The sequence below is a fragment of the Nymphalis io genome, chromosome 28, assembly GCF_905147045.1.
Source record: "Nymphalis io chromosome 28, ilAglIoxx1.1, whole genome shotgun sequence".
Taxonomy (NCBI): Eukaryota; Metazoa; Arthropoda; class Insecta; order Lepidoptera; family Nymphalidae; genus Nymphalis; species Nymphalis io.
The window spans coordinates 2,979,867-2,992,856 of NC_065915.1; the positions used below are offsets into that span (position 1 = coordinate 2,979,867).

Consider the following 12,990-nt stretch of genomic DNA (forward strand, 5'->3'; position numbering starts at 1 on the left):
GAATAAGCATAATACCTCCCAATCTATTTCATCTTTCCTCATGCTGGTGTTACTTTTTAACTCTAACCGTCTTCCATCAAACACAGCTATACCTTCCGCCATATTAACGAACAAACAAAAGTTACCTAGCTTCATTGCTCCTCGCACTGCTCAGCGCTGCTGGCGTCAGCGCCAAAGACGAGGCTGAAGACGTCGTCATAACGCTAGCTGCGCTAGACGCGCCTCGCCTTCGACCTGACGCGCTGGAAGATGTTGTAGAAGACGAGTTGGTGCGACTCGTCCGCGGTGGTGGCGCCTCTTCGAACGGCGGTGGTGGCGTAGAACAACAGGACAACGGCGCAGCTACTACAAACAACTAGCGTTACTAAGGCTAGCTTCACAATGCGCTTATGATAAGGATATTAGTTTGACAGTTTCTGGGTATCATGCGAAAATTACCTAGATATATCGTGTAAGATAAAATGAATTTAAAAACAGATTTAAGAACTAATGTAATGCAAAAAAAAAACAATGATGCGCAATGACTAGTCTAATGATTTTATTAGTTAAACACACAGAAATAAAATGGCTATACAGATAATAAATAATAATTATGATAGTGGCAGTTATCAAGCTTAAAAAAAATTTTAAAGCTAAATATGATTTAAAAATATCGTACTTATTAAACATGAGTTATTAATACAGCTACAGAAACAAAAAAATACAATCATAATATGACAAAGCATGCTGTTTATTTGTTAATAACAAATTTGACAAGTGATTGTAAAGGGATCCTTCTTCGCGCCGTTGAATGTATATAACGGTGATTTTTTAGAACATTCTAATTATTAAAAACTATAGAACTTCCTCGAATTCTTTTCTCATTTCATAAATAATCTTAGTATCGAATTTTTGTATGAAACCATCTTTTCTATTGTCAATTTCTTTCTTTCTTGGCGTGACCGGAGGCGGTAGTTGTTCAGGTACAATTGAAACTGAAAACTTTCGTATTTTGTCGTGTACATTCCCAGTGTTCTGTTTCAATCCTAAGGGATCGGGTGCTCTTTTTTTCTTGTGGTAATTAGGTTTTTTCGGAACGGTCGTTGAACTTTCGATCTTCTGTGGCTGTTCGAATATTTTCTTCGTTTGTTTAATGTCACCTCTTTCGAAAGTCGACAGGATGCTATCACGCGATGACGACACAGAACAGCTGTCCGATTCGGATTGAACTTTCAAAATGTGCTTTTGGAATAAATCTATTTTTGTTTTCGCTTTTTTATGACAAATGACTTCATCTTTATTAACAGTATGATGCTCTTCGGAATACGTTTTTATTTCAATCTTTGGTTTAGATTTGGTTCGAGTCATTCCACGATATTTATCTTTTATAGATTGATTGAAGTTGAATTTTGTTATACCAGATATGAAACCGCCTTTTTCATTATTCTTTTCAGACATCCTTTCAGATTCAGCAAATTGTAAATCTTTTTGTACCGTTAGAGACTTTTTTAATGTATTAATTCTAGATATTAGACTGGATTTTGACTTTTGACCGTTCGTACTTTCTACCGGTGAACTATTTTTAAACGTTGATTTGAAAGATTTTTTATTTTTTGGAAATTCGCTTTTGTACTTTGGCGAAGGACTAGATACAGTATCAATAATAAAGTCATCGTTTAATTCTTGAATCATGATCACTTCATCACTAGATTCAGTAAATGAGTCGTCATCATAATTACCAGTATCTAAATGTTCTCTCACTGCTCTATATATATTAAATTTAGACATCATCGTTGATTGAGCTATCAAGTCCTTTCCTGAATGATTCTGTCTGTCACCTTCATCTTCATAGCCCAAGAAAGAGTTAGACGATTCATTAACTTTAAAAGAATGATCAGATATAGAAGGTGGGATGCGGCATGCAACAGGTTCTCTAAATCTCAAATCATGCCCATAAAAACCAAAATCGTCGTTACTACTCGTGATGGGTGTTTGCCGTGGTGTATCATTGACTGATATGCGTAAAGTTTGATAATCACCTTTTGTATCAAGGCTCGATGTTTGGGAATTGGCCCCTCCTCGTTTCGTTTTCGGCGAACCACGTGGCGGGACGGGTGGGGGAACTCTCTGTTTTTGAGAGCCTTTGAGAACCGCTGGAAACGCTACGTCCGGTTCAGCCAGCGTCGTCTTAGTTGCCGCTTGGGATACTTTCGCGGCGGTTGAAACGGGCGACGTAACTGACGTCGGCGTTATTTGAGCTGTGACATCGGTAAGCGACACTACAGGGTATAAAAACACTCGAAAAATTTGTATATATTTATTTAATAATTAAATATACATTGTACATAATATAAATAAAAATTGGCACAGGAAGGAGCGTAAGTTATACAAAGCGCGGCGTAAAAAAAAACGTTTTAAGATAAATTGTAAGCGTTTGGCGATAGGTTACATGTCAAAAATAGCATGTTTATATTTATATTTTTTGTATTGAGCTTGACCGCGAATGTATCGTATTTATTATTGGTGCATTTTTAAGATTTGTGAATATTAAATAAATAAAGTATATAATATAGCATGCAATAAAGGATAAGGTTATAAGTAAAGTTATATACCCAATAGTAATAAATCCAATAGGTCATAGCAGCGTGGAAAGAAAAGAATTATGACAATTTATGAAATGTGTAATTAATTGATTTTAATAATACACTCAGCATATCCTAATCGTAAAAAAAAACCAGTCACTATTTGTTTTGCTAACGCTATCTCAATATCGTACTAAATGTGTATCAATATTATTGTGTACTGAAAATGAAATTGGTCTGCAGTGCCTTTCTATAAGAACTCATCATATACTTGATGCGCTTATTCTTGGTTAATGCCGCATATCACTTTCTGACAGGACTGTTTACTGCGAAATATCGAGTTTGTTCTTACAGAAGTCCTACTAAAGAGGAAATGTGTTTTATTGGAAAACTATTCAGCAATATTTCGGAGTTTTGGAAAACCTAACTTTGGTCTTATCTAATCTGATTTCGCGGGAACGATTTTAATGGAAGACAAGTTAATTATTTTATTATAGAGCCGAGATGGCCCAGTGGTAAGAACATGTGAATCTTAACCAATGATCGTGGGTTCAAACCCGGGCAAGCACCACTGAATTTTCATGTGCTTAATTTGTGATTATAATTCATCTCGTGCTTTACGGTGAAGGAAAACATCGTGAGGAAACCTGCATGTGTCTAATTTCACTGAAACTCTGCCACGTGTATTCCACCAACCCGCATTGGAGCAGCGTGGTGGAATAAGCTCCAAACCTTCTCCTCAAAAAGAGGAGAGGAGGCCTTTAGCCCAGCAGTGGGACATTCACAGGCTGTTACGGTAAGTTAATTATTCCGTTAGGGCTTATGTATGGCACCACAGCTTTGTAGACATCGCTTCGCGTAACGATATAGAATGGACGCTACCACGTTGCCACCGCACCATCATTGAACTAACGCACTACTCACATTTGATTTAGTCATATCATTCTTAGTCATGTCGCAACATGAACATTTTATAATATAATAATATCCTGGGACATTTTTCACACACGGCCATCTGATCCCAAATTAAGCTCGTACAAAGCTTGTGCTATGGAAACCAGGCAACTGATATACTACATATACTACTTTTCTTTTGTAAATACATACTTATATATATAATTACACCCAGACTCAGGACAAACAGACATATTCATGCACACAAATGTATGTCCTGGGCGGGAATCGAACCCACAACCTTCGACGTGAAACGTATCTACCAACTACGCCAACCGGTCCGTCAAATAAAAAATATTGAATTAAAATAAGAAAAATAACTTAATGTTTGTATGCTATATGTACAATAATGGCTGTGGTAGTGGGACGATAGTCTTTACATGGTTAAGCGGGTTCCGTGTACACAAGCCCTAAAAAGTCATAGTAAAGCAGGCGGTTACGGCTAGTTGATAATTACAATTACCTTACTTTGAAAATCAAATTTATATGCAATATCATATTATGTTTTTTCTGCACGATATATATTCATAATAAAAGCCAATAGTTAAGTTAATACATACACGTCATTATAGCAAAAGGCATGTTTAAAATAAATTATAAAGGCTAAGCGGCACTGCCTTTGATTTACAGCAGAATTAGATTTTTTTAATGCAAATATTTCTTTTTTAGAAATATTGCAGATGTGTGATTTTTAATCTGTACGATTTTAAAATAATCATACTTTAAAATAATCATATTTAAAAAAAAAATGTTTAACCACAGTTTTATTTAAAAAACAAAATACATACAAACATATTCTTTGTTAAAAACAATATAATATGTTATTTGTTGTAGTTCAATATAATTTGGAGATTTTTATATTTTTTTTAATATGGCAATTATACGTTCCTGTCATATTGCAACATTTACTGTTAGTCTCACCTGCTTTCATGGTGGCACTGGATGTAGTAGCACCTATCCGTTCGAATGCGTGTAAAATTTTGTATAATTATAATGAAGTCATATAAATACAGATAAAAAATACACGTGAATGATATATAATAAGCACATAAAGTTGTGCATATAATAAGCACATTAATAATATGATTGTAATGGAAAATATTTTATAAATAATAGACCGTATTTATATCAAATTTATTTATTTTACATTTTATTTTTTACATAATTATGACAATTTAATGAATTTATTACATTACATATTTATATTTTGCAAAACAAATTATTAAAATATTTTATTCGATGCATATCTGTCCCTCTCATTCATATACGAAAGAAAGAAACAACATAAATGAAGGTGAAGAGTTATACGATATAGTAGATAAAATAATAATTAGCAATAATTATTTTGACAAGGAACTTGATTATGAATTTCATATTTAATTTATAGTCTGTGATTGCAAATATCAGTCACAGATTAATAATGTCGCATTACACGAGGAATACAGCTAACGAAATTTATTTATAGAATAAATTATTAGAATTTATCATAAATTAGATAACCATTATACAGATAATCTTAATAAATTACAGACATTATAATGCTATATTCGATTCAACAAAGTCCTTAGAAATTTTAAGTAAGAATGCCTATATATACATATATTACAAGTAACACTTTCATAGCGATACCGCGTTTGATTCATTTATAGAAATTCCACTTAACTCCCATCCAAGAAGACATTAAAAAATAAACCAATATTAAAAAAGTATATTTAAAATGAATTCCAAATTCAAAAACTCTTGTCGGTTTCGAAATCGATTTTTAAATTTCAACAAAAATAATTAAATAGATTAGTATTAGAAAATCCGAAATAATTATTTTTTACATTTGGAATCGTTTAAAAAATAAAATCCGAAAAGTGTTACCAAGTTACAAATATACACAAACGCGATCCTTTAGGGTCAAACCTGAAGCCATATTGTAACGAATGTTATTTTTGTGACACTATCGCGGTTTAAGCGGATAATTTTAATCTCATTTGCAAGCATACATTTTTTTTTTTCAATATTAAAAATGTTAGCATATCTTTAAAGTATATGCGATATAATTTGAAATAAATATGTACTAAAGCGCGTTTTGAGTTTAATTTTAACACACGCGTACCTATTGTTAAAGCCATTTTGCAGTTACAAATCGCATAATAATTTTCACATACGAACTTTTGACTTAACAAACGCGTTATATATTTTTCATGCTGACCGTACTTAGGTTTGAATTTATAAACCATTGAAAAATCAAATTCACACATCTATCAGTTCTTGATAATATATTCTTTTGATTGACGACACAAACAAATAAACATTAATTATTATATAAATTGTTTTCTAAATATAAAACTAATTGTGACGTAATAAACCAGACCTTGAAGTTGTTTTTTTTTACTTTATTAAACTAAATAATTTTAATTATCATTATATTAATAAAATGCTATGAAAAAAATAAATAATATTCAAAGAAAAAATTATAAGTGTTTATTACCATCTGGACATAGGGCTTATTTAAGCTTATTCGTTAAACGATACAAATGAATATCGACTCTAATTCAAAGGCAATAAAGGTTAAATTTATCACTGGAGTTGCTACAAATAAAACTACCCGATTCTGCTCGAAAACCAACGAAGAGAACCATTACAGTACACAAGACCTCAATTCATAAAACAGAAAATTTGATCAGAACATTGTATTTCATTAAAACATATACATAACCCAAATATATAAACATTTATATATTAAATAACTATTGTCTTTTATATATCTTCGTATTCAGGTATTTCAAAGCTTTATTTATATAAAGCTATATAAGATTGCAAAGACCAAAATTTCATTTAAATTTCGTTTCAATCCGCCGGCGGTACTACGATAATCGTGCTCCCGCTGTCTTTTCCTGAATATATCGCAGCGTTTTCCAAAGTTTTCACAAAAACCACCTCCTTAATAAAAGCTTCTGATTTCGAATCATTTATGTGTTCGTCTCCATTCAACTGTACAACCGAGACGTGTTCTTTTCTTACGATATCATCATTGCTACGTATTATTATCGGAGATTCAGGTTTTATGTAGACCGTTTGAGTTGATCTCACTTTACGGAAACGCATATCCTTCGGCAACGTAGACGCTTCTCTGGAGTCACTTGTCGTCGGTGTAGCGCTGCGCGTCCTGTAGCTGGAGTTCAAACTTTTCGGTAGTGTATTCGATGCTTGTGTATCCGGCGCGCTGTCGGATTTAACGAATCCAATGTCCATGAAGAACTTCTTAAATTTCTCTACGAATGTCGGGGACTTCGCTCTGTTGAGGCTATTGGAAAGGCGTTCGTTGGAATGTTCTTTGGAACTGACCTCGTCGATTCGTTCTGGAATATTCGACATGCTTTTGTGCTTTTCGAGGTTCGATCGTCTCCTCCAAGACTTTTCTTCATCGTCGTCATCGATGAACGGTATGTCCTGGAGATTTTTTTCGTTTCGTGTATCGACCGCCGCGTCCTTTAATATCTTGACGACTGGGGTGTAAGTTTGGGCATCGGCGACGTATATTTGCGGTACGCTTGTGCTCGCATTGTCGGTTTGAATACCGCTATCCGCGAGGCTACCGTTTATGTGAGAACTTCCCGCTCCCGTACTCAAAACTTTCGTCAATTGATCGGACAATGATTCCATACGATCTTGTACCGACGATCGGTAGACATTATCAGCGTACGAGGGCCCCGGTTCCCTGGGGTTTAGATTCGACGTATCAAAGTCGATGCGTCGTTGAAACGGTAGCCTATCTCTGTCTAGCGTTTTATGTCTATCTGAGAGTACGGAGGGATATTCAGTTGGTATTTGATTTCTTTGATTCCATGTCGATATCGTGGTATCGGTGAAATCGCTCAAGCTAGATCGTACTGATGATCTAGGCGACAGTCTGACCTGCCTCAGGTAATCTGGGTTATAGTCCTTAATAGGTCGACCGATGACTTTACCCCCTGCGTACAAACCGGCTCGTTAATTAATTTTTTAACACTTTTTTTTTTGGTACATTTCAGTTTATTTCACACACCCGGTCGTCGTCTGGGACACTACCATCACCGTTAGCACAGATAGCACAGAACATTTTTTTTTTCTTAAACACGTCAGAATCAAATTCGTAGAAATCGTACCGATTTTTTAATTTTTTTTTATTTAAAGAAAATTTTTATATATACTTATAATAAAACACAACAGCTATAAGGATTACAAACACCGGAAAGGAAGTTAAGGGGGAGGGTGGGAACAAAATAAACTGAAATGTATATAATAATATTAAGGTACCAAAAAAAAAAAAAAAAAAACCAAATATATTCGCATTCACTATTAGGAGTTAGGGCATCTAGCTACTCTATTATATATAGAAAATTAAAAAAAAAAAGTGTATTCTCATTTTTAAACAAGGAACATATATACCATGCATAAGAAACGACATAAATAATATACATAATTTGCATGCATCGAAACGTACCGACCGTTTTATAGATTCCGCATCGAATTTTCGATTTGTTTTTTTTTTTAATTTTAAATAACAATACACTTTTACATAGTTACATAGAGAAGTACATACCTGTGTTATCGATATCTTCCTGCGGTCTGTTCGGCCTTGCGATACTTTTCCTCTTCGACGGCGAATGTTTCAACGCTGTAGGAAAATATAACGTTAGATAATGTTAGACGAGTGACGCATTTTAAAGTATAACTGTGGCTCTGTATTATAAATTCGAATTAACTTTATTAATAGAATTAAAATTATTTATTACATCGTTATCAATAAAAAAATATCTATGCAATAACTTCGACAACTTTACAATTTTTTTTTTTTTAACAAATGTCAAATTCATCGTCATATTTAAAGATTATATATTATAATAAAAAAAAAGAAAATATATTTTTTTTACATTAAAACTTCTATATATATTTTAGAATTTAATAAGATAAATAATTTATTCTATATATCATACCACAGTTATACTTTAAAACAGTAAAATACATTAAAAAAATAAAATCAAAACGAATAATCAAAAAGCTTCATAATTCAAAAAAAAAGCGCACAATTGACATCATTAACATCTTCGCCAAAGAAAAAATAAAAACGTTTTCAAGCTCCTCTAAGATAAAGAACAGAATAGAACAAGGAAGAAGATAATTTTGTTGATGAAAATCATGCTAGAAGATTTAAAGAGGAAGTTTTAAAAGTATTATTATATTATGCCAATTATCACGCGGAAATTACAACAGATTATAAAAACAATTAACGTCACAGAAAATTATAAAAAAAAAAATGTATCGTCTATTTATTAAATATTAAAATTAATTTCCAAGTTAAAAAAAAAAAACTTATAATAAAAGATTTAGTAAAAATAAATGCCATTAATTACATACAATAAATATTTTTTTATGACAAAACATAAAAAAATAAAAATCTCTTTAAATTTATTAAATAAAATATATATATATATATATATATCAGATAAAAAGGGGACTCTAAATTCATGTTCTAACTACACATATAACGAAATTAAAAGGGGATGAAATAACTATATGTAGACTACATGAGATAGAAACTTCAGGAGACACTAAAATCGTTTACATGAAATTGTTATAAAACATGACATTGATATGATGAATTATTACTATGTGATTAATAATAATATCAAATACGATGAAAATAATTCGTTTCTATAAATATGTAATTAGAGAAAAATTCAGACTTCAAAAACGTTTCATGATCATTTCATCAATTAAAAAAAAAAGTCTTCAAATAAGTGCTGAATAAATCTCTCAACATAGAAATGTAATTTAAAAAAAGAACACATCGCCTTGTTATCATTTTTTAAATGACCAATCAACCATTATTCTTATTATGTAATCTGTGTGTATATATTTCATAATTCGAAGTTTATAACAATTTCTCACATAAATAACAGACAATTTTAAAACGTCACAAAATATATAATAAACGTAAAACATGCTCCATTCGTTTATCTGTATTCCATCACGACTTACTCAAACCTCCAAGGACGCGCGCCATAATCCAATTTCGGACAATTGTTGGGAAAAAAAAAGGAAACAGAAATTATTCTCGATTTAAACATTTCAATATAAGTACGGGGGGCGTGCATGACTTTCATGTGAACTTAAAAAAATGTCATGCGAAAAAAAAATTTGCCAATTTGAAAAAATATATAATTAAAAAAAAAAAAAAAAACGAAACTGAACAAGGTCGTACAAAACATGCCCAATTCTTAAAATTCTCGAACGTAATTAAAATAAAATGTATTATTTGTAAGGTTAATAAAAAAAAAACATCACATCCACCGACAAAAGTGAACGCCTACTCATATTTTACTGTGAGTGTTGGTGTATTAACGTTTTTTAAATAAGTAAAATTTTAATCATTTATCATTTTTAACAAATATTGTTTTTTTTTTAAATACTTCAAAATATTAACTTTATAAAAAAATTATTAATTATTTCTTCATTTCTCATTGGGCTTTACATTTTCTTGTTCCGAATACAAAAAAAAAAAAAATTATCGAATGTCAGATTTTTTTTTCTTAAATCCACCAACACCCTTTCAATCTACGACACACACAACGATACCTATGTAGCTGGTGACGAGCGTTCTGAACTTGCGATGGTTCCCTTTGATCTCCGGAAGGTCCACTGATAGACAATTTCGTTATATTCAAATTCAATTCATGTAGAAATTTATTTCTTATTTTCGAATCATTTTTTTAAAATAAATAATAATAGAAACAACCTAACAGTTTATTCATATTGCCATCGACAAAATTGGGACTCGTGACGTTGCGTCTCAATTTGTCTACAATTACACTGGCTCACTCATCCACCAGAAAATCTGGTGAATTGATGGTAAGTTCCTGTCACCAGTATAAAAATTACCATTGGTATCATTTGTTACACAAGCTCGTACAAGAGACGTTGTGAATCTTGTCTGTCTCACTCTGACATAAATGAAATAGAGAGAGAGAGCTATATATTGTTATGTCTCTACATTATAATATATAGCCGTCTCACGGTGAATACATATTTTTTTAGTTTTTAATGACAAAGTATGAAATGATATAATATACAGCGTGTTTTAAAAAAAAACTGCTCCGTAAATAAAACACGCTGTATATATGAGTCTGTTAAATTTTAAGACTTTAAAATAGCAAAATGATTGCTGATTATATAAATTATCAAAATTATTTCCTTAATGGAATATATGTAAGTGACATTAGTCTGAGAAAGTCTTAAAATTTTAACCATTCAGCGTTTTACGTATTAGTATAATGTTCTAAATATCGATAATATTAATAGAATTCAATGGATTTTGAGTTCTAACAACATTGAAATAGGGTCGATCGACTACAGTACTGGAGTAGCTGTTCTATAAAAGTTCATAGCGAAATGAAGTTACGTTAAAAGACGTAATAAAGAAGCTTTTGAAGAGAAGAGAATGCCAATTTCATTACAACCTATATTTTTTGTTACATTACTTTATTTTCATAACAATAGAGTCGAAATTTGAACGCACAAGTCGCGTGATCAACTTCGAAAACCACATAAAAAGAGACGGTAATATATACCTCGTATCCTGTTGTTAGAGAGAGAAGGATGTATGTACTTACACGAAGGTATCTTCTTGAATACTGTTCTCGCCATGAAGTCTAAGAATCTTTGCGCGTAGAAATTAGGTCGATGCACCGAGACCGTGTCCTGAAAAAAAAATGACTTGTTACGCTCTGAAAGTTTTTTTTTTTAATTTATTTTTAATAGGCAGACTGGCGAATGGGACACCTAAAAAAATTAAAGGGACACTAATTACTATTATACCACCCACTCAGCAGATATTCTACCGCAAAATAGCAGTACTTGATATTGTTGTGTTCCGGTTTGAAGGGTGAGTGTCCCTTGTGCCTGTAATTACGCTGGTAATTACAGGCACAAGGGACACTCACCCTTCATAAAATCTTAGTTCCCAAGGTTGGTGGCGCATTGTCTATGTAAGCGATGGTTGACATTTCTTACAATGCGAATGTCTATGGGCGTTGGTGATCACTTACAATCAGGTGGCCCATATGCTCTTCCGCCTTCCTATTCTATATATAAAAAAAAAAGGTCACTCATTGACAGTGGCTTTGCAAGATATATAAAACATCGCTTACGTCATCAATGTACCACAACCCTCGGGAGCTAAGATTCTATATCCCTTGTGTTTGTAGTAACACTGGATAACTCATCATTCAAACTGGAAAACAATACTAAGTATTGCTGATTGGCGGTACAATGAATGGGTTGTACCTACCCAGACGGTCATACCCAGTAAAACCCCCTCCCCCCTTACAAAAAGTTGGGTATGATTTAAAAAAAAATACCAGCCGATTCGAAAGACCATTCCGGCTGTTTTTTTTATATTGTTTGTATTCATGTTGAACATACTCAAAATTTTTATTTATTTAATTTACATAAGCAAAGACAAAACGGTTTAGTACCTTTCTCTTGTCTGTTTGTAAATCGATCTTCTTTTTAATCTGTGTATCTTAAATCTCGGTACACTGTAACTGACTGAGAGTCTGAGCGTCACTTGACGTAAGATTTGTTATTGTAAGTGTTAATGTGTGTGTGAGATCGGTACATGTAACACGAGCCCACGTGTTTACACATATTAACTAAACAGACTAATTAACAAACTACCTTCGGATCTATGTTATAATATTTTAAAAAAAAAAACATTAGGCATAAACTAAAGAAATATTTTTTAAGTTTAAGTGTGTGTACGTATTTAGATCTGCGGGAAAATGGATGGTATTTAAATGTATAAATTTGTAGTGTAGACTATTGATGGCACACGTATAAACCTTAGTGGTTTTTTAGCTGCTATCATTGTGTTAAATATTGTACTGTTATTTTAAATGGTAAATAAATTATATATACATATATATATATTCTCGTGATTACCTTGGCACTCGCACCTTTTTTTTTTATTTGATAAATATTGTCAAATTTCAGTGTTATCAAAAAAATCATAGATGTTTTGCTTAAATAATCACTTTGGTCACCATAATAGCTTTTTATTTTTATTCATTTATTTATTCTTTATTGCACACAATTTACAAACATATAATAACAAGTAGTACATTTGTATGCAAAGGCGGCCTTATTACTTAGTGATCTCTCCTAGGCAACCTCTGTATAAAGAAATATTGTGGTTTTTTTTTTGCCAGGATCATTAATTGGGCATAGTGTGCGAACAACTTATACTTAAAATTTTACATTTTTGGCTTTTTTAAAAAAAAGCCGAGATGGCCCTGTGGTAAGAACGCGTGAATCTTAACCGATAATCGTGGGTTCAAACCCGGGCAAGCACCACTGAATTTTCATGTGCTTAATTTGTGATTATAATTCATCTCGTGCTTTACGGTGAAGGAAAACATCGTGAGGAAACCTGCATATGTCTAAT

General features: G+C 32.3%; 1 protein-coding gene across 12 annotated transcripts in view; it reads right to left on the minus strand.

Moving 5' to 3' along the window:
* The window catches only part of LOC126779056 (phosphatidylinositol 4-phosphate 5-kinase type-1 alpha), a 75,569-nt gene that overhangs the window by 11,699 nt on the left and 50,880 nt on the right, over window positions 1-12,990 (minus strand). For 2 of the 12 annotated variants that reach the window (XM_050502842.1, XM_050502841.1), the window contains exons 12-17: window positions 11,159-11,246; window positions 10,125-10,187; window positions 8,089-8,163; window positions 4,437-4,469; window positions 2,019-2,258; window positions 126-345 (exon numbers count right to left, since the gene is read on the minus strand). In XM_050502842.1, coding sequence (XP_050358799.1) covers window positions 126-345; window positions 2,019-2,258; window positions 4,437-4,469; window positions 8,089-8,163; window positions 10,125-10,187; window positions 11,159-11,246 — 719 coding nt within the window. Of the gene's footprint in view, window positions 1-125; window positions 346-834; window positions 2,259-4,436; window positions 4,470-4,801; window positions 7,478-8,088; window positions 8,164-10,124; window positions 10,188-11,158; window positions 11,247-12,990 lie in introns of those variants that run through there. The other 10 variants (XM_050502835.1, XM_050502834.1, XM_050502838.1 and 7 more) reach the window with 8 other exon arrangements.